We start from the raw sequence: 20,952 nt of genomic DNA on the forward strand, positions 1-20,952 counted from the left end.
TTCATGTGCTATGACTAATGTGTCTTCAAGTCTATTTCAAACCAAGTCATAGGTATATTAAAAGGGAATTAGAGTCTTCGGCGAAGACAAAGGCTTCCACTCCGTAACTCATCCTTCGCCGTCACTCCAAGCAACTCTCCATTTTTGGGGGAGAAAGCATGAGCACCAAGCAAAAGGACTCCATCTTTGGTATATTCTTCACTCACTTATTTATGACCAAAGGGGGAGAAAGTAATTCTAAGGGCTCTAATGATTCCGTTTTTGGCGATTCATGCCAAAGGGGGAGAGAGTAAGCGCCCAAAGCAAAAGGACCGCACCACCACCAATTTCTAAAATTTTAGTTCTTCAAAGAGTATTTTCAAATTGGTATCTTATTTGTGATATAATTTCAAATTGGTACACCCTCTTCAAAATTAATATCAAAACCCTCTTGAACACTAAGAGGAGGATTTCATTAAGGGGGAGTTTTGTTTAGCAAAGGAAAAGCATTTGAAACAGGGGGAGAAAATTTCAAATCTTGAAGATGCTTTGCAAAATCTTATTCATTTACCTTCGACTATTTGCAAAAGAACTTTGAAAAGGATTTACAAAAGAATTTGCAAAAACAAAACATGTGGTGCAAGCATGGTCCAAAAATGTTAAAAACAAAGAAACAATCCATGCATATCTTGTAAGTATTTATATTGGCTCAATTCCAAGCAACCTTTGCACTTACATTATGCAAGCTAGTTCAATTATGTACTTCCATATTTGCTTTGGTTTGTGTTGGCATCAATCACCAAAAAGGGGGAGATTGAAAGGGAATTAGGATTACACCTAGTTCCTAAATAATTTTGGTGGTTGAATTGCCCAACACAAATAATTGGACTAACTAGATTGCTCTAGTGTATAAGCTATACAGGTGCCAAAGGTTCACACTTAGCCAATAAAAAGACCAAGTATTGGGTTCAACAAAAGAGCAAAGGGGGCAACCGAAGGCATCTCTGGTCTGGCGCACCGGACAGTGTCCGGTGCACCACCGGACAGTGTCCGGTGCTCCAAGGAACGGCGCCTCAGGAACTCGCCAGCTTCGGGAATTCACAACGGTCAGTCCGCTATAATTCACCGGACATGTCCGGTGTGCACCGGACTGTCCGGTGTGCCATCGAAGCAACGAATACTTCAGCGCCAACGGCTACCTGCAGCGCATTGAATGCGCACCAGCGCGCGCAGAAGTCAGGCACGCCCATACTGGCGCATCGGACACTCTACAGTACATGTCCGGTGCGCCACCGGACATCCAGGCGGGCCCAGAAGACAGTGCTCCAACGGTCGAATCACAACGGCTTTGGTGACGTGGCTGGCGCACCGGACATGTCCGGTGTGCACCGGACTGTCCGGTGCACCATGCGACAGACAGCCCCACCAAACGACTAGTTTGGTGGTTGGGGCTATAAATACCCCCAACCACCCACCATTCAAAGCATCCAAGTTTTCACACTTCCAACCACTTACAAGAGCTAGGCATTCAATTCTAGACACACCCAAGTGATCAAATCCTCTCCAATTCCACACAAGGCTTTAGTGATTAGCGAGAGAGATTTGCCGTGTTCTTTTGAGCTCTTGCGCTTGGATTGCTTCTTTTCTTTCTCACTTGTTCTTGTGATCAAAACTCAATTGTAACCAAGGCAAGAGGCACCAATTGTGTGGTGGCCCTTGCGGGGAAGTTTTGTTCCCGTTTGATTGAGAAGAAGAAGCTCACTCGGTCTGAGGGACCGTTTGAGAGAGGGAAAGGGTTGAAAGAGACCCGGTCTTTGTGACCACCTCAACGGGGAGTAGGTTTGCGAGAACCAAACCTCGGTAAAACAAATCCTTGTGTCTCACCGCTTTACTTGCTTGCGATTTGTTTTACGCCCTCTTGCGGACTCGTTTATATTTCTAACGCTAACCCGGCTTGTAGTTGTGATTATTTGTAAGAATTTCAGTTTCGCCCTATTCACCCCCCTCTAGGCGACTATCAAGTGGCAAAGGATCATCTCGTAGTGAGCACTTGGTTCTTGCGAGGACCAAGGGGGAGCGATACCCTTGCGCGGGTGCTCCAATGAGGACTAGTGGAAAGTGCCGACTCTTCGATACCTCGGGAAAAATTGGAGGAGTCTTCTAAACCTTACTTTACATTTCACACTTAATTCAAGTATTTTACATTGTGTATTTGTTTAGCAAGTATTTGAAGTATTGTCTTAGCATTGTTGCATTTTTAGTATTATTATCTTAGTGCTAATTGTTGGGGTAAAGTTGGGCTCTTGCTTAGCTCTTGCTTAGGTTTTAATTAGTGTTGATTTTTAGAAAAGCCCAATTCACCCCCTCTTGGGCATCGTGATCCTTTCAAAAATCAAGTCCGGTAGAGAGGGGGAAAACAAATCAAATAAGAATCAAGCGAATGAACATGGTGATTTGTTTTACCGAGGTTTGGTTCCAAAGAACCTAATCCCCGTTGAGGAGGTCACGAAGACCGGGTCTATCTCAACCCTTTCCCTCTCTCAAACGGTCACTTAGACCGAGTGAGCCTTCTTCCTTAATCTCATGGGTCACTAAGACCCCGCAAGGACCACCACACACTTGGTGTCTCTCTTGCTTCGCTTACAAAGCACTTGAGAATAAGAATGGGAAAAATAAAAAGGCCAATCCAAGCAACAAGAGCAACAAAAGAACACAAGAACACTCTCTCTCAAGTCCATAATGGAATTGAGTTGATTTGGAGGCTTAGAGAGGATTCAATCTATTTGATGTGTCTTGGAGTGGAGTCTTTTGCTTTTGTATTGAATGAGATGTTTGGAATGCTTGGATAGTTATGAATGAGGTGGTTGGGGGGTATTTATAGTCTCAACCACTTTCATAGCCGTTGGGGAGACTGATGGCGATGGGCGCACCGGACAGTCCAGTGCGCCACCAGACAGGCACTGTGCGCTGTCCGGTGCGCCACCACGTCAGCCGACCGCTAGGGTTCGGAGCTCGGTCGACCGTTGGAGCTTTGTCCTCTTGCGGCACCATACAGTCCGGTGCCCCTCTGACTTCCTGCTCTGACTTCTGCGCGGTACTGTGCTGCACTTTTCTGGCTGTCAGAGTCGATCGTTGGCGCGAGCTAGCCGTTGCTCCGGTGGCACACCGGACAGTCCGGTAAATTATAGCGGAGGGCGCTGTTGAATTCCCGAGAGTGGCTGCTTCGGAGTGTACGGCCCTAGTGCACCGGACACTGTCCGGTGGCACACCGGACAGTCCGGTGCGCCATTTTTCAGCCCACTTAAGTTCTTTGCTCCGCTTTAAATTGAGTTGCTAACTTGATTATTTTCTTGGTTTGTGTTGAATCTTATGCACCTATAATACATGAATTTTAGAGCAAACTAGTTAGTCCAAGTGTTTGTGTTGACTATCAACCACCAAAATTAATTATAGAAAATAATTAACCCTCTTTGCCTTTCACTAATTACGATACTCGACACGCTCCTTTGGATCAAAGTAATTTTATAGGAACAATATAGGATTCTGATTTTCATAGGAATTGTCACGGTAGCATCCTTTGTTTTGTAGGATCAAGCCTTAGGAAATTTGGAGGAAATAATCCTTTGTCATCGGTTTTCTATGCAAAACACAGGAAAACAAACATCTATCATAGCTGTTTTTTTCCAATCCTTTGCCCTAATCAAACAACCTCCACTCAAAATTACTACATTTTACAATCTTATGTTTTACACATGCATTCCTATATTGTTCCTACATTTTTTCTATTTCTATATTTTTTATTTCACATGTTCCAAAGGAGCTCGAGGAGACCCGTTGGGTTTAATGTTTAGGGTTTATAAATCAACATATTCCTCCTGTTACAATGACTCGACAGTTCTGCTTTCATATTAATTTTAACAATTTTTACTGAATAATAAGTGAAGCGTTTGACGACTAAAAGCTTATTTCGATTACCAGACTCGAGCCTTGAAGCTCAAAAAGTAGGTATGCAATCTGATTAGATATAAACGGATATTACATGTTCCATATTAATTTTCATATTTCTCTTCAAATTCAGATACATATATTATTAAATTATGTCAAATAATATTTAAATAAATATCGACATGTTAAATATCCAACCTACGAATATGAATCGTACTAAGTATTCAGACTCTGAAGACGAGAACTTAGCCTATCTTCAGCAGATTTTCTATCTTATTCCATATTTTAAACTACAATATGTAAAATTGTGAGCTATAGTTCCGTGTCTCTATTTTACACTATCGGGTGGAGAAAATCTTATCACCTTCAAGACTAGTTTGGGAGCGAGAAAACCAAAGAGAATTGAAGGAGCGCCTCTAATATCTTTCTATTTTTTGGCTCTCAAACTAATCTTAGACATCGAATTAGGTTCCGTTTGGTTTCTTTAGTCCAGAGACTAAAGTTTAGTTAGGAGACTAAAGTTTAGTCTTTATCATGTTTGGTTCTATGAACTAAAATTATTCAAAACCCATTAAATGAATCATAAGAGGACTAAAATAACTCTTAACATTCTCCCACAATTAGTACAACTAAAATAAAGGAACAAAAAGTGAAATTTATATGGTTCAATCCTTTTTAGTCACCTTCTTTTAGTCAACTTTGAGAAACTATAGACTAAATAATTTAATCGCTATTTGGTAATTTAGAGACTAAACGAGACTAAAATGAAAGACCCTCAAAGCGGGCCATAAGACACAAGGCTGATATTAAGCCGTCGCGCCAGACACACGTTGGCCGACTGCCACGATCAGAAAATAAGAAATATAATAAAAAAGTCGATGAGATTATTTTTAAAATAAAATTTGAAAAAGGGTTAGAAATTAAAAAATCGCGACAGCACCAGGTGGGGAACCGAGCGGCACAACTCTCTCGCAGGCTTCTCTCCCCTCTGCGCCCTTCCCGCAGCACCCTGCTCGCAGCGCTCTCTCCACAGGACTGCTCCGCGCGCGCCGCCCCCATCGCCGGCAAGGCGGCGGTGCTGCTGCATATTCTCCCGGTCCCCCCTCCGGAGCCACCCTCCCCTTCTCCGGGACCTTGAGGTATTTCCGTCTCCCAGTGACGCTACTTTTTGCTGTTGCGCTGGCTGGATTCCTGCGTCGGTTTAGCACTTCAGCTTATGGCGCGCTTGCTCTGGATTGTTGGTGTCAAGGTGGTTACTTGTTATTAGTTCATGGTGATGTTGTTTCACCGGCGGCGGCTCGTTGCTTTCGGGGAATATGTCATCACGGACTGCAATTGTTAGTTGTCCACACGTCGAATTATGTTTGTTGGAGGGTGCCGCCGTTGTTAATTGAGACGATTTGATACGGCTCTAGATGAGCGGTTGCGCGCAGCCATTAATAATAGCGAGAGCGATGTGTTTGGCGGTGACGACTGTCGTACAAGCAAGGCTTATGCCAAGCGTACAAGCGATGTGGTTGTGATTCAACCCTAGGTGTACAGTATTGACTGCCGCGCCGATCACTAGCGTTGTACAGGTGCGGCCGTGTGGGAACAAGGCAAGGCCGCCAGTAGACCTTTTTTTAAACTAAGGTCAGTAGAGTCGACAAAGCACTTCCCCTGCCCCAGGAAGGAAGCAATACGCAATTTCCTGGGTTGCGGGAGACTACACTTGAGGAAAAACTACTCACCTGCGTGGGCAGCCCTAAACGGCAAAGACTCTCACACCATTCCCCTTCCGTACCCTGGCCGGGCCGCGCTTAGCCTGCCTTTGCACGTCTGTGTTTAAAAACATAGCACCTTGCTGGTGGGGTGAGGAACCCTAGATTGATTGGAGTTGGATGGATGATTGCTCGTTTTGTTAGTTCCTTTGCTGCCCCTGAAATCAAAACATTCCTTGCTGGGGTTGGTGCCAAGGGCAGAGCCAGCTCGCAATGGGAGCCTGAGCACGACTATTACGGTTGTTTTTAAAGACTTGAATAGAATCAAAAGATAGTGTCTAGGTAGTCTTCGTTTGTTTTCAAGCAAATCGCTGCTCGGAAACACTTGCTCCTCTCGCTACAATTTGGAAGTTGTCAGTCCCCTTCTAGTCCTCGCGTGCCGCTTCTGCTAGTCCTTGTGCGTCGCCGCTCACAGGCTGGTATGGTTATGAAATGGCTGCAACGACAGCAAACAGCGAGGAGCTACAGGCTCAGCTCTCTTCAGATTAACTAGAAGCGCCGCGCTCTTTGAAAGGCCTCGTGCTCTCGTTCACAGTGGCCAACGGCGGAGCCCGGGCACGTGCCCAGGCTAGCCGGGCCGTGGCTCCGCCACTGGTTGGTGCTCCAGTTCATCTAAAGTAGTTTGCCTTTTGGGGGAGTACTTGCTTGTGTTTTTCCCCCCAAAACTGTCTGGGGTTCAGTTTCAGCTGAACCCGCTGTCAGCACGACCTTTGTTTGAGACCTCTTCGGATTTATTGTCACAGTGAGTTTTGCTTGCCTGGTGTTCAATCAGTGTGCCATTGGATTCTAGCAGAGCATCGATCAAGCGTTCTGATCCAAGGATTTTTTTTAATTGATTCTAGTGCCCCATTGATTTATCCGCATGTGTGTTGATTTCTACACTATTTGTATTCATCTTATACCAAATCTGGTCTGATTGACTGTTTGCATTTTCTTTTCTTTTTAGTAACTTTGGAGTACCAGTGATGCAAAGGGACACTAGCTCTAGCGATGTTTCTGCTTCTCATGTAGGGCGTGTAAGACGTCGCAAACATCCATCTGAGGTTAGTAAATTCTTCTTCCATTTGCTCTTTATTGCGCTCTGTTCTTTCTAGATTTCAGCCAATATATAAGCATGGTTCAAACTAGAACAGCAAGCTAATATACAAGCATGGTTCAAACTAGAGCAGCAGCCTGTTTCAGGTGCTCTTTTTTCGTAACTAATCATGATCATTTTCTTCAGGCTACCACAGATGGGAATAGAGCTAATGGACAACCGTTGCTTGTCAATGATCAGAACAAGTATAAATCAATGCTTATCCGTACATATTCTACAGTATGGATGATTGGAGGCTTTGCCTTTATTATTTATGTGGGTCATCTATATATCTGGGCTATGGTGGTTGTGATTCAAATATACATGGCAAGAGAACTTTTCAACCTACTCAGAAAATCCAGTGAAGAGAAACAACTTCCTGGGTTCAGGCTACTGAATTGGTAAGTTATGGGTCATTTTGATTCTACTAAGTTTAAACTGAAATTCACACTTTTCAACAGTACTTTTTTTCCTTGTGTCATTTATGCACAAGTGTCATTTCCTATTGTAGGCACTTCTTTTTCACGGCAATGCTGTACACTTATGGGCGCTTTCTTAGTCGGCAGCTTGTGAATACAGTAACTTCAGATCACTTGCTTTATAAGGTCGTTAGTGGCCTAATAAAGTATCAGATGTTTATCTGTTATTTTCTTTATATTGCAGGTAGGCTCAGTATCCCATGGAACATGCAATAATTTCCTCTAGTAAATATGTTACAAAAACTTCATATTCAATTTGGAATATTCAAATTTCAAAGTGATTCTGATTTTCTAGTTTGATCTACACCAACATCTACAAAGTGAAATTAGTTTCATAAAATTCATCAAGAAATGTTCTTGATATTTCAAGTATTTGGTATTGCTGATGTTAATATATTTTTCTAAAAACTTCATTAAAGTTAGAGAAGTTTGACTTAGGACATAACCAAAACGACCTACATTTTCGATTGGATGGGGACAAAACAGACTATATCCTATCCTTTTCTATCAATAACGTTTAACATATTGTAGTCTACTGTGCTTGATTTTAGTTCAATTTATCCCATAATTGATTCAATGTTTTTCCGCAATTTGTGTTAGTTATTTTTCGATCAGTAGTTGTCTACTTTATTTTAATGGGAGAATTCATGGTTGGGCTTTTGTGTATTCGACTATTCGTCATATGAACATTAGCGGATGGAAATGTTATGTTCGTTAGATTTGATTATTGGGCATATCACCTCTGGATGGATACTGGGAGTTGAGTCTGCAAATGCCTGCCTGTTTTACCCCCTCATACATGTTTGCCTAAGTGACTAAGTGATCATACATGCCTGCGTAAGTGATTACTGTTGCATATTTGCATACATACCAGTATCATGAATTTCGGGTTATCATGAATTTCATATTTTCATTTGATTGGATCATGGATGTGTTGACAATCATGCTTTAATAACAAATAACCTGCTCATGAATTTCTGGTTCGTATTTAGCCAAAAAAATAGTATTTATGGCTCTTTCGTTCCAGGTTTTGTATGGTTTATTTTGACTCTCAAGAAAAAGACATATAAGTACCAGTTCAAACAGTATGCCTGGACGCACATGATACTTCTAACGGTTTTTGCACAGTCTGCTTTCACTGTGGCAAACATATTTGAAGGGATATTCTGGTAAGTGATTTGTTTTTTTGAGAATAACCTGCTTAGAGTTTCAACTAGTTGGGATAATGTGGAGCGCTTAGCTTTTTTTTGTTCAGTTTAGGTTAAACATGTATTTATTTGGTATTTACACCAATACACCATCCTCTGAAAGTTTCATTGTCTTCCGGAAAAGGAATCTTGCAATTTTGTCTTTCATCTGCCATAAACTTGCAGATTCATTAGAAGTTTTGGACTTAATTCTGCCTTATCTTTTGTACAGCTGTAAAAAGTATAGTAACCTTGAGCCTCTGAACTTAAGAGGAAAGTTTTGCACTTCCATTGTCCAACACTATATGCCTCTTTGCAGCATTTACAATCTGAATTTGCTACTTCAGCAACATTGGTACGCAGTACATACACACTCGGTTGGCTGTATTGGCCTGTATGAGCTTTGTATGATAGCAAAGGCTTGTAATTTGGATCCAGCGTTTTATAATTTCTTAGCCATATGGGTACACCGTCAGCTGACTAATCCCGATTAATTGATCAGGTCCGATTAGTCGGTGGCTAGTCAGCTAGTTGAGCAGCCTACTTGTCAACTGTATAAGTGTTAAGTAGTTAAGTACTGGTACTAGACTAGAGCACTAGTGCACAACTGCAAACTGCACAGGGATATATTATCATAATTTGGTAAACAAAGCAAGCATCAAGCATGGTCATTTACTTGTGGCCGACCCCAGGAACAGGGATATATGTGTTAACAAAGCAAACTGCACAGGGATATATGTGTTAACAATATCTCAGAGCCCGACCCCAGGAACAGCTGGCAAGCTCACAATTTTCTCTCCTGGCTAGTTGTCCCTGAGCTAATAAGATGAGTAATCATGATTAATCTTTGATTAATTTAACGGTCAGGTTTCTAATTGCACTATTCGCCTCAGAGTGCCTAATTGTGGATTTTTGTGCTCCATGGACCAATAAGTATTGAGTTGCGTGCACCAACCAGTTTAACCTAAAAGCTTAAACTGATGGAGAGATGTTGATAATTCGCTTGTATGGCTCTCTCAGGCCTCAAACGTGGAATAGGAGTGAACAACAATTATTTTATTTAATTGCTAACCAGGATTTGTACTTAGGACCTTGACTTTGATACCATATTAGAGTGGATTATGGAGAATAATACTGATACATAGATTGATGGATAAGATAGCATATATATATATATCAGTTGTACCTAGGGTTTTCTCCTAACCCTAATAGGTTGTACATGGCTAGGCTCTAGACCCATAACACTTGAGACTAGAGTGAAACTCAGAGAATACCGACTACCGAGGATGGAAGCCCCTAGGTGCAGATGTCAGCAAACTACGAGGTCGTCGGGACGTGCATGACACGAACGTCCCCAAGGACAACACGCTCGCGAACGAGGTAAAGATCGATCTCAACATACTTCGTGCGCTGGTGTTGGACGGGGTTGACGTAGAGGTAGACGACACTGATGTTGCCGCAGTAGACAAGTGTACTCCTGGTATGGGGGTTGTGAAGCTCCTGGAGGAGCTGGCGTAGCCAACTCACCTTAGCCACCCTATTAGCGACGGCTTGATACTCATCCCCAGCACTGGAGTGGGAGACCACGGGCTGACACTTGGAGGACTAGGAGATGAGGTTATCTCCAAGTAAGATAGCCAGAGGTGGACCAATAGGTGTCTTGGCATTCGGTGCAGTCAGCATCAGTTTAGACGACCAACTTGTGTGTGTGAGGCATGCCAAAGGAGAAGCCCGTAGTCGACAATACCATGGAGGTATATGAGGATCATGCATGTGAAGACAGACCTGTTGGACTGGATATGCGATGTTGGGCTTGGTGAAGGTGATGTACTGAAGGGCACATATAGGGCTCCGGTAGGCAGTGGTGTCGATGATAGGGGCACCATCATTAGAGACCTTGGCCTACGTGTCTAAAAATAAGTCTGACTAGTTGCAACTAAGGACAATTAGTTAGACGACTTATTAACACTTTAGATCTTGCAAAATATCTTATAGTATAATGTGCCTGCCCCCGTGCAACTTATGTGCCTTGATATTTCCTTTTTGCACTTCATGGGAAGTATTCCTCTCTTCTATTTTTTTTCAATTTGAGTTTGAGTTCGGATTATTCTATGGGACTATGTCAATGATGCGAAGGGTAGGCCTGTTGCAGTGGTGAATCACCAGGTCACAGGTTCGAAGCAGCCTCTCCATATTTGGAGGAAGGCTTGCCCTCAGTTTATCTCTTATCCAGACTCTACTCATGTGGGAGCTTCGGACAATGGGTCTGCCCTTTTTTACTATGTCAATGATGCACATCTCTAAATATATACTGTGGAAGATATTTGTCCTAATTGTTTAACTTACGCAAGTAATTTGTATTGTGCTACAATTAATGAACTCTGTGCATTTACAATGGTATGTTTACTCAGGTTTCTTTTGCCTGCTTCACTTATTGTGATCAACGATATATTTGCTTATTTATTTGGGTTCTTTCTTGGGAGAACACCATTAATCAAGTTGTCCCCAAAGAAAACATGGGAAGGTTTTATTGGTGCATCCGTGACAACTATCATCTCTGCATTTCTGGTGAGACTTTGTTAAATTCTCGGTTTCTCATTAGGATAATTTTATAGCAATGTTTTTTTTGAAATTATGAGATCTGTTTATAGCCTTATCTCTTTGGCTCTTTGTTTTTATGCACGTGTAATTGCACGTTGTCTTGAAGTAGAACACGTCTAAATTAGAGGCTTTACTTCTATCTCCTAACACTAAATGTTTTCCTGGTCCTACTGGTGTGTTATAGCATTGTCCACTTATGTTTTTTGTTGTATGCACGTGTGGTTAGTGATTGAATTACAGGTTACTAAGTAGTAAGTACCCACCTTTTCTTTTGCTAGTTATCAGTCACCAGCAAACTCTGATCTCCCTTCTCACTGATCACTTGCACTTCAATTATGTTACTCATATTTCTCATGCACTAGGTGGTTTTCCCTTGTTGAAGTGTATAAGTAGATTGTCCATCTTCTTCCATCAACTTAAGCTTTTGGGTTGAACTGGTTAGTGTGTCCACTCTAACATGGTATCAAAGCCAGATGTCTCGAGTTTAAATCCTGGCAGAGGCTTTATTTGTGCCTCCACTCATTTAATTTCACGTTTGCGCCTCTCTCTGGCTGCACGTGAGCGGGGGTGTTGAAGTGTATATGTGGATTATCTATCTTCTCCCATCAACTTAAGCTTTTGAGTTAAACTGATTAGTGTGTCCACTCTAACAGAACTCATAGATGCTTTTGATATGTTGTTAGAGCCTAAGGAGGCCCACGGAGGGGCTGCGACAGCAGCAGCCATGGGCCCTCCCTGAGGGATTAGATAAGGATAGTTAGAGATAAGGTTAGAAAATTAGTTGAGATTATTTAGGAGATTGGTTGAGATTATCTAGGAAGGTTATCAATTAGTTTGTTGAGAGTTTTTAGGAGAGTTTTAAGGAGATAAGGATCTCTAGCTAGATAGGGGCAACCAGCTGGCCTATTTATGTAATCATTGAATGAGAAATAAAGTAGGCAAGAATTAGAAGGGATAAACCCTCCTCTTGCTCGACCGTGGGCAGAGGCCCCCGGCCGGCGTTCCTGCCCATCGATACCCCTTTCCAATCCCTCACTGATCTAGCGATCATAACATCTGGTATCAGATAGCTTGGGTTTCGATCTGATCCCATGGCTTCTGCTACCAATTTCGCGGCGTCATCCTGGCAACCGGCGTCCCCATCTCCATGGGCTACGCCGCATGCCACCTTCGTCACGCCATCCTGGCAACCGGCGTCCCTATCTACATGGGCAGCATCGCCTGCCAATTTTTTAACCACATCCTGGACGCCAGCGTGCCCATCCCCAGAGACAACGCCAAATTTCGTCACATCATCTTCGTTGACGACGTCTCCGTCCCCATGGGCGACGCCACTAGGGGCAGCCACAACTCAGCAATCACCAACTCCATCGATGGGGGACTTGTGGACCAACATAGGGGCTGATCTCGCAAAGATGCAAGCCACGCTCCAGAAGGTTGAGCAAAGGCTAATGCAAATCAAGGCAGCAGTGCAACATGAGCAGCACCAGTTGGCGTTGTCCGCACGGCTCCAGACGTCGGCGGTTGTGGGCATACAAGCTGCTGCTCGTGGCTTCCTTGCACGACGGAGAGTGCGGGAGATGCGCCGGCAGATGCTCAAGGCAGCCTTGGTGACGGTTGACCTCGACACACGGGGGCGCGACCTCGCCCTGTCGGACGACCATCAACAGCGGCGCCGGGCCGCTATCTCCATGTGCGAGCATGGTATGTGTCCCGCGGGCGACGAACTTCAACTCTACGGCAGCGGCGGTAGGGAAGGCACTCCCCTCGTCATCGGCAAGGGCGCACTAGTTAGCGCTACCACATTCCGCTACTGTCCGCCACGAAGGCGCCTCCACTGGTTATTGTTGCGACCTACTCCAGGTGCCCGTCCATGTGCTCCCCTTTCGTCCAGATGGCATACATGGGATCCAGGTGGCTGCACACCTGTAAGTCCAATGCGCGGAGGGTGTCTGCCTTATCTTATGGGGTAAAAAAACAGATTCAGAATAATAAGATAAGCCGAGATATAAAAGACTTGTCTTATAAGTATCTGGTTTTGGTCAAGTAGACTCGGTCTTTGAGCACTCGTCATGCGGCAGCTCGAGGACGAGCTGCTTGTCCAGGAGGGGTGTAGTGTTAGAGCCTAAGGAGGCCCACGGAGGGACTGCGACAGCAGCAGCCATGGGCCCTCCCTGAGGGATTAGATAAGGATAGTTAGAGATAAGGTTAGAAGATTAGTTGAGATTATTTAGGAGATTAGTTGAGATTATCTAGGAAGGTTATCAGTTAGTTTGTTGAGAGTTTTAAGGAGATAAGGATCTCTAGCTAGATAGGGGCAACCAGCTGGCCTATTTATGTAATCATTGAATGGGAAATAAAGTAGACAAGAATTAGAAGGGATAAACCCTCCTCTTGCTCGACCGTGGGCAGAGGCCCCCGGCCGGCGTTCCTGCCCATCGATACCCCTTTCCAATCCATCACTGATCTAGCGACCATAACATATGTATTGAAGCCTTCGATATTTTTTGTCCATTACATAGAGAAAAAACATATAACCCCTCAGCGCATTTTTTGTGACTCAATATTGCATTCATGCCTCCATATTTGCCACACCTGTAAATGTAGAAACACTTTTTTTCTCGAACACGCAGGAGATCTGCGTATCATTAAATTAAGAAAGGAAGGAGGGGCAAAAAATAGACCAATTACAAATACAAGAAAAGAAAAAAAGGACACCCTATGGTGGCCGCAACTTAGAATACATGAAAACATCCATGAACGAGCACCTAAAAAGGCCACCACCTACACAGACCCGACGCACCAGCCCAGCACCAGACAATATCTTCATCTATGATGCTATCAACTGCTCCCTCTACCAGACCCCTGTAAGACACCTGGAATGGGAGCTGTGAGAAGAGCAAGATGTTTGGCCCCCGCGAACGTCCATAAATCAATATCTTCTTCAGCTCTTCTTTTAGCTACCTCTAGACTTGGTTTAATTCTGTCAAAGACACACCCATTTCTATGGTTCCAGAGAGTCCATAGCCCGAGGGTGATTAAAGAATTAAGCCCTTTTTAGCAATCCCCTGCAGCTGCTCACTGGTTCTATCCCACCACTGCATAGTGTTCTCTTCCCCCCAGCTGAGGAGCAAAACTAGGCAGATTGACTTGTCCAAGCAGCTGGAACCAAAAGTTCCTAGCAAAGACACAACCCACCAAAATATGGTCTGTGCTTTCTTGATCTTGGTCACACAAAGGACTTTTGTCAGGATGGCTTAAACCTCTTTTCTCTAGACGGTCTGCTGTCCAACACCTTACTAAATCAGCAAGCCATAGGAATAATTTAGCAAACCTGAAAATATGTTTGTCCTCCATGTCTGGATGAAGCTGGATTGTTTGAAGTGCATCACAGAGATCTAGGAGGTCAGCAAAAACTCCTACTGTCAAGGTCCCTTTAATATCAGTTAACCATTTTCTATCTGTTAAGGCCTCAAGAACAGTTCTTTTTTTTTCTCGAAAGCGCAGGAGAACTGCGCGATATTATATTAAAGAAGAAGGACAGTTACAGAAAAAACAACTGAGGCGCCTATGGCGGCCAGTAACAGGCATACAGAAACCCATCCATGACTAAATAAGAAACTAACACAAGTTACCACAATGCTAGCTAACTAGCAGGGATGCCCGGAATGGGGGCGGTGAGCAAAGATAACTTCTTTGCACCAGCCATCTCCCATAGGTGAACCTCCAACTCAACTCTTCTAATAGCATCAGCAATACTGGGGCTCTTATTGTCAAAAACACAGCCATTGCGTTGCTTCCATAAGGTCCAAACTCCCAGAATGACTAGAGAATTGAGGCCGTCCCTTGCAATTCCAGAGACTTTGGTACGTAACGTTCTCCACCATTCAAGAAAAGCACTATCCTCAGATTGGGGGGCAAGAAACTGCAGGTTCACTTGAAGAAGCAATTTAAACCAGAATTCTCGAGCAAAGACACATCCGATCAACATATGGTCCAAGGTTTCTTAATCCTGGTCACATAGTGGACATCTCTCTGGATGGTCCATACCTCTTTTCTGCAGCCTGTCTGCTGTCCAAGCCTTCCTGTGTGCGACCAACCACATGAAAAACTTGGTTTGTGGAGGAGCCCAAGTTTTCCATATTCTATGAAAAGGTTCAAACTCAGAAGATCCCAAAAAGAAACCCCTATATGCTTCCCTTGAGGAGAACTTTCTGTTTGCAGCTAGACGGAAGAAATGTTTGTCTTCAACTTGAGGTCTTAAAACAATTGAGTCAATTAAATCCCACAAAATGAGAAATTCATTGATAATTCCAACAGAAAGAGCTCCTTGAATGTCAGAAATCCAACTCTGATTAGAGATAGCATCCACCACTGTTCTCTTGCTAACCCGTCTCTTAGGAATGATCCCAAATAATCGAGGGACTAACTCTGCAATTCTGTGACCCGATAACCACCTATCAGTCCAGAAAAAGGTTGTAGCCCCATTACCAAGCTCAGTTTGCATAGCCATGGAGAAGAAATCTTTGACCTTTTTAGGGACCTGGATAGCAAGAGAGGCCCACGGGCGAGATGGCTCAGTTTTAGCCAGCCAAAGCCATCGCATTCTAAGAGACCATGCAAGTTCTTTCATACTGGAAATGCCTAGACCACCCAATTCGCGAGGCCTGCAAACAATTCCCCAAGCCACATGACAGTGACCACCTTTTACATCTTTTCGGCCTCGCCACAGAAAACCTCGACGAATCTTATCAATGGCTTTAAGGGCCCAAGCTGGAAGGTCAACAACCATGGCCAAGTAGATCACCATCCCTGTGAGGACATGCTGGACGTGCACCTTACGACCAGCTTTAGTCAATAACTCAGCCTTCCATCCAGATAGTTGATTTGCAATCTTATCAATGATGGGTTGTACTTGGAGTTTTGAAAGCTTTTTAATGGCAAGCGGTAAACCCAGATAGCGGCAAGGGAATTCAGCTAACTCACAAGGCAACATATTCTGCAGCAAAGCAAGGTCCTGATCTCCACATCTAATAGGATACACGCTGCTTTTCTGAACATTCGTACGTAAACCTGAAGCATCTCCAAACAGCTGAAGACAATCCAAAATAACATTGATATCCAAGGCTGTCGGCCGAAGAAAGATCACCACATCATCCGCATAGAGAGAAACCCGGTGTTGCAGTGCCCGAGGAGCAAGGGGCTGCAGCAGTCCATCCTGTGCGGCCTTATTAATCAGGAAGCCCAGAGTATCCATGACCAAGATGAACAGAAAAGGAGACAGAGGATCCCCCTGTCGGAGACCGCGACGATGAAGAATAGGTTGTCCAGGTAACCCATTAAGTAACACCTGAGATGAGGAAGTCCATAGCAATCCACTAATAATGTCTCTCCAGACCTGTCCAAAGCCCAAATGTTGCAAGACTTCCAGGAGGAAGGGCCATGAGAATGAATCAAAGGCCTTTGAGATATCAAGCTTTAGAAGCATCCTAGGTTGCTTTTGTTGATGGAGATAGCGGGTGGTTTGCTGCACCAACATAAAATTATCCTGAATGAAGCGGCCTTTAATAAAAGCACTTTGGTTAGGAGAAACCATATCATGAAGTCTTCCAGCCAACCGATTAGCGAGGAGTTTAGTGAGCAATTTTGCAACACTATGAACTAAACTGATAGGTCTGAAATTTTTAACTTGATCGGCCCCCTCAAACTTTGGGATAAGGGTGACATAAGCAGTGTTAAGGATCTGAAAATTAGCGAACCTTCTGCTCCCAACCGCCGAGAAAACAGCCATAACATCAGCCTTAATAATCTCCCAGCAGACTCTATAGAATTTTAAACTGAGGGGTTAAATTTTAAATAATAATCCACTATCAATTTCTGTCGGTAAATAAATGCTATTTGTTTTTAGTTCAAGATGATGTGTTGCTTACTTTCCTTTTTTTTTTTCTGTGGCAGTTAGCAAATGTAATGGGCCGTTTCCAATGGTTGACATGCCCAAGAAAGGTTACGTAGATTTTCTTCAGAAATCAGAATATGGTTGTTGTATGGCTAAGTTGTTGTTGTGTTGCTAATTTTTTTATGCAAATAATTTCAGGATCTGTCAACTGGGTGGCTTTATTGTGATCCTGGTCCAATGTTTAAGCCAGAGCATTACTCATTGGGAGAGTCGGTGCCACATTGGGTGAGGAAAACAGTTCTTTTGCTCAATTTATTCATTTTAATATTATTTCTTGTACTAAGTCTCTAAGATGGCATCTTTGCAATGTTCCCAATCATAAAAAATTCCTCAAAGTAATGCATTATGGTCTTTTGAACCTTATACTAGCTCGTATTGCACTTAGACATTTTGCATGGTTGTTGATTGTAATCCCTAATCAATAAGTCATTCCAAAAGAAACAAAGTTTTCCTTCCAGATTATTTTTCTGTGCATTGCTATGGAAAAGGCTGGCTCTTAGGCTATCTCCAGTAGCTTATTCATCCATATTTATCATTTCAAACTACATTTTTGTAAACAATGCAGTCCATAGTGCAAAACCATGTTTTGCACGACCATATGCACGATATGCTGACAATAGCCTTAATATATACTCCCTCCGTTCTTTTTTTTTGTCGCATTTTAGTTCAAAAATGAACTAGCGGACGACAAATATTCAAGAACGGAGATAGTATTGAACTTGAAAAAAAGGGATGAAAGTATGTATTAACTCAGCAATCCTTTTTGATATAGCATATTGTAGATTGTAGAATAATACTAATGCATTTGTGTTCACTCAGAATATTCAGGTAGATACTTTGACAAATATAACAGATATCGTCTCCATGATATATGGGCACTACATGTGATGACATCATATTTATGGAATCAGAAAATAGCCATGATTGATCATAGAACTCTTCTGTTAATCTTTTGGCGGGACGGGAGAGGCTGACAGAGAGGCTTAAGAAATTAATGAAGGTTTTGGACCCAAGCGGAAAAGGAAGGTTTTGTAGATATTTTACTCTGCCAGAGTGTCATTGATATAACCTCTCTTCTATTAATGTGGCTGTGTAGAACACAGTTTAAATAACTTGCAACCGGATAAAAGATAACCATCTTGCAATGGAACACATCTTATTATAAACAACGGAATAAGACAGTGAGTTGTATGTCACACACATGTTTTTTTTCTCGGACACGCATGAGAGCTGCGTATCATTGTGTTAAGAAGAAAGTGTGGGGATAAGAACCCCAGTACAACACACAGTCCACACACAAATCTTTGATTACATGATCTCCCGTGAACATGAGCAAAAAAGAAGGTATTGTCCCCATTGCCAACTTCCGCGGCCAGTGCAAAACTACTGTTCTAAAAAAAATATAGACAAAGCACGTGTTCTGAGTAGCATAGATTTTAAGAACAGTAGTAGACAATGATTTGTCTTTGTTTTTTTGAATTGGGTACTCTCTGAAATCAATAATAAGATCAAGTCTAGTTCTTGATGATAGATCAATGGAGAAGTTACTTCGATATGGGCCATATGGCTGCACCATGGTGAAACAATCATAATCATGCCCCTAGCTTATTTCTAAATTCTAATAAAGAACTAAGGGCATGTTTGGTTCCATGAGACAACATTTAGTCCCTCTTTTTTAGTCCTAAATTACCAAAAATAGGACTAAAGAGAGAGGAGGAAATCTGATTTATTCTCTTTTATTTCCTATATTTAGTAATTTAGGGACTAAAATAGACTAAAAGTGAGGGACTAAAGTTTAGTCCCATGAAACCAAACAACCCCTAAGTCTAACTCAGTTGGTGGGAGGTGTACGTGTACTTACTCACCAACCAGGTTCGATTCCTTCAAACTTGAACTCAGGTGCTTATTTCTTCTTATATGCAATACCACTTAGTTCCTCCTAGTTGGTTGATTTTACTGAGTCTGATGTTCTCAACTGGAAAGGCAGATTGAGGGTTTGCTCGATTAATTTTACCAGATAATATCATCTCGTGTTTTTTTTATTTACTAGTGTTATAGATATTACAATTACTGATATTTACTCTACTGCATCATCATTGGTTTTGCGTTATCCTTTTTTAGATGTTTGATTGTGTACTCTATCATCATTGGTTTTGCGTTATCTCTTTAGAGTTTCTAGATGTTTGATTTGTACTCTGTTTGATTACGTGTCTCTTAACAGTTCCCATGGAAAGATCTAGCCATTATGCCTGTGCAGTGGCATGCTTTAGCCCTAGGTTTATTTGCGTCAATAATAGCACCATTCGGAGGATTTTTTGCGAGTGGCTTCAAGAGGGCTTTCAAAATAAAGGTATACACCGCTTCATTGTTTGCATCAATAATATTGTCTTACTCAAATTGATATATCTTCTTTTTTACAAAAACTGTAGGATTTTGGTGACAGCATACCTGGGCATGGTGGAATTACTGATAGAATGGATTGCCAAGTAAGTATCTCAAGGAACGTTTTAGCTATAGGGAAATGTCACTGACTTATGGTTATCCAAACTTTTAACATTCTCATTCTATTGAAATAATATAAAAGGAGGCCTTTGTGCTGTGGCTAATCTAAACCATCAACTACAGAACAATCGATTGAACCAAATGTCTAAGCTTAATGATGGCAGCAGTAGCAACCTAATTTCTGTGGATCGTTTTTGTATCTCTTTTTATGCAGACTTGTTACCTTTTATTGAGTACAAATGTGTTTGATGTTTGTTAAATACTTGTTGGGGGAAAAAATCCTGCCAAGCTGAAGAAACCCCGTACTATAATACCAGTCTGTACTCTATAGCTTAACATAAATTTCTGCTTGCTTTTTCCCCAGATGGTTATGGCAGTGTTTGCATACATATACCACCAGTCATTCATTGCACCTCAGAACTTCTCTGTTGAGATAATCTTGGATCAGGTGAGGATCGTTATCACTTTTTTTATCTTGAGTGGTTCCCCCTTCTTTAAGCAGTTTATCTTTTGTCATTGTAACCAATGTCTACCTTTTCTCATTCAGATTCTAAGAAACCTGACCTATGAGGAGCAAAAATACCTATATGAACAACTTGGGGAAATGTTCCATGAGAGGCAATTAGGGCAAAACTGAGAGTTAGCGTGCTTATGAAATGCATGATAATTTCTTGTGTATTTAAGCATTCTGCTCATTATGTAGCTATAGTCCTTGTCCAAACCTTTGTATAGAATGGTAGAATGGAGAGAATGATTGGGTTTTAGGTGCTTTATTCACTCTTCACTGACGCTGCTTAATTCACTCCCCTTGTCATGATTTCTGCACTCTTTGTAAAAGGGGACCTGGGAAGTTTTATTGTTTCTTATCACTTCGTGGTGCTGTCCTCAGATCATATATTCGAGGATTCACAGAATATAAGATGAAGCAGCAGTGCTAGTTCTTATTTGGTTATACTCTATCCGTTCCAAAATATAAGTCATTACAAGATTTTTAGAGAGTCAAAGTGTTTCCAAGTTTGATCAAATTTATACAATGAAGTAATAACATTTACAATATCAAATGTATACTATTAGATTCTCCATTAAATATATTTTCATATTATATCTATTTCGTGTCATAAATCTTTACTATTCTCGCCATACTTTTGGTCAAACTTTAAAAACTTTGATTTTCCAACAATCTTGGAATAATTTATATTCTTTTCGAGCCAATTAGATGGCTCCCGCCTCCCTCTCCCCCGAGGCGACGCCGTCCTCCACCCTTCCACCTTCCCGCCTCTCTAGCTTCCTGCTGGCGACCACCCCGGAGCCGGCAGCCATTGTCTCGCCGACTTCCAACCCCCCGTCTCCCCGTCTCTCTAGCTCCCTGCCGGCGACCACCCCGGAACCGGCAGCCACCGTCTTAAGCCCCTTGATATCACCCGTCCCATTGGCGTCGGCCAGCACCCTTCCCACGGCAGCGGCGGCT

General features: G+C 42.5%; 1 protein-coding gene across 10 annotated transcripts; it reads left to right on the forward strand.

The window, feature by feature from the left end:
- Positions 1-4,760: 4,760 nt before the first annotated feature.
- LOC100194409 (phosphatidate cytidylyltransferase) lies at positions 4,761-20,438 on the forward strand. Of its 10 annotated transcripts, none has more exons than XM_008656229.4 (13): positions 4,761-5,063; positions 6,631-6,727; positions 6,907-7,160; positions 7,271-7,422; positions 8,266-8,407; positions 10,837-10,993; positions 16,982-17,029; positions 17,121-17,207; positions 17,802-17,810; positions 19,204-19,332; positions 19,412-19,468; positions 19,849-19,932; positions 20,032-20,438. In XM_008656229.4, exons 2-13 carry the CDS (start codon positions 6,650-6,652, stop codon positions 20,119-20,121), a joined length of 1,287 nt encoding a protein of 428 aa, XP_008654451.1. In that variant the 5' UTR covers positions 4,761-5,063; positions 6,631-6,649; the 3' UTR covers positions 20,122-20,438.
- Positions 20,439-20,952: the final 514 nt, after the last annotated feature.

Source organism: Zea mays, chromosome 8, assembly GCF_902167145.1.
Source record: "Zea mays cultivar B73 chromosome 8, Zm-B73-REFERENCE-NAM-5.0, whole genome shotgun sequence".
Lineage (NCBI taxonomy): Eukaryota > Viridiplantae > Streptophyta > Magnoliopsida > Poales > Poaceae > Zea > Zea mays.

Bases quoted from the DNA above. Each gene is read 5' to 3' on its own strand.
- LOC100194409 (XM_008656229.4), top strand. From the start codon at position 6,650: ATGCAAAGGGACACTAGCTCTAGCGATGTTTCTGCTTCTCATGTAGGG. The intron at 6,728-6,906 runs GTTAGTAAATTC...CATTTTCTTCAG, and splicing joins GTCGCAAACATCCATCTGAG to GCTACCACAGATGGGAATAG. The intron at 7,423-8,265 runs GTAGGCTCAGTA...CTTTCGTTCCAG, and splicing joins TTATTTTCTTTATATTGCAG to GTTTTGTATGGTTTATTTTG.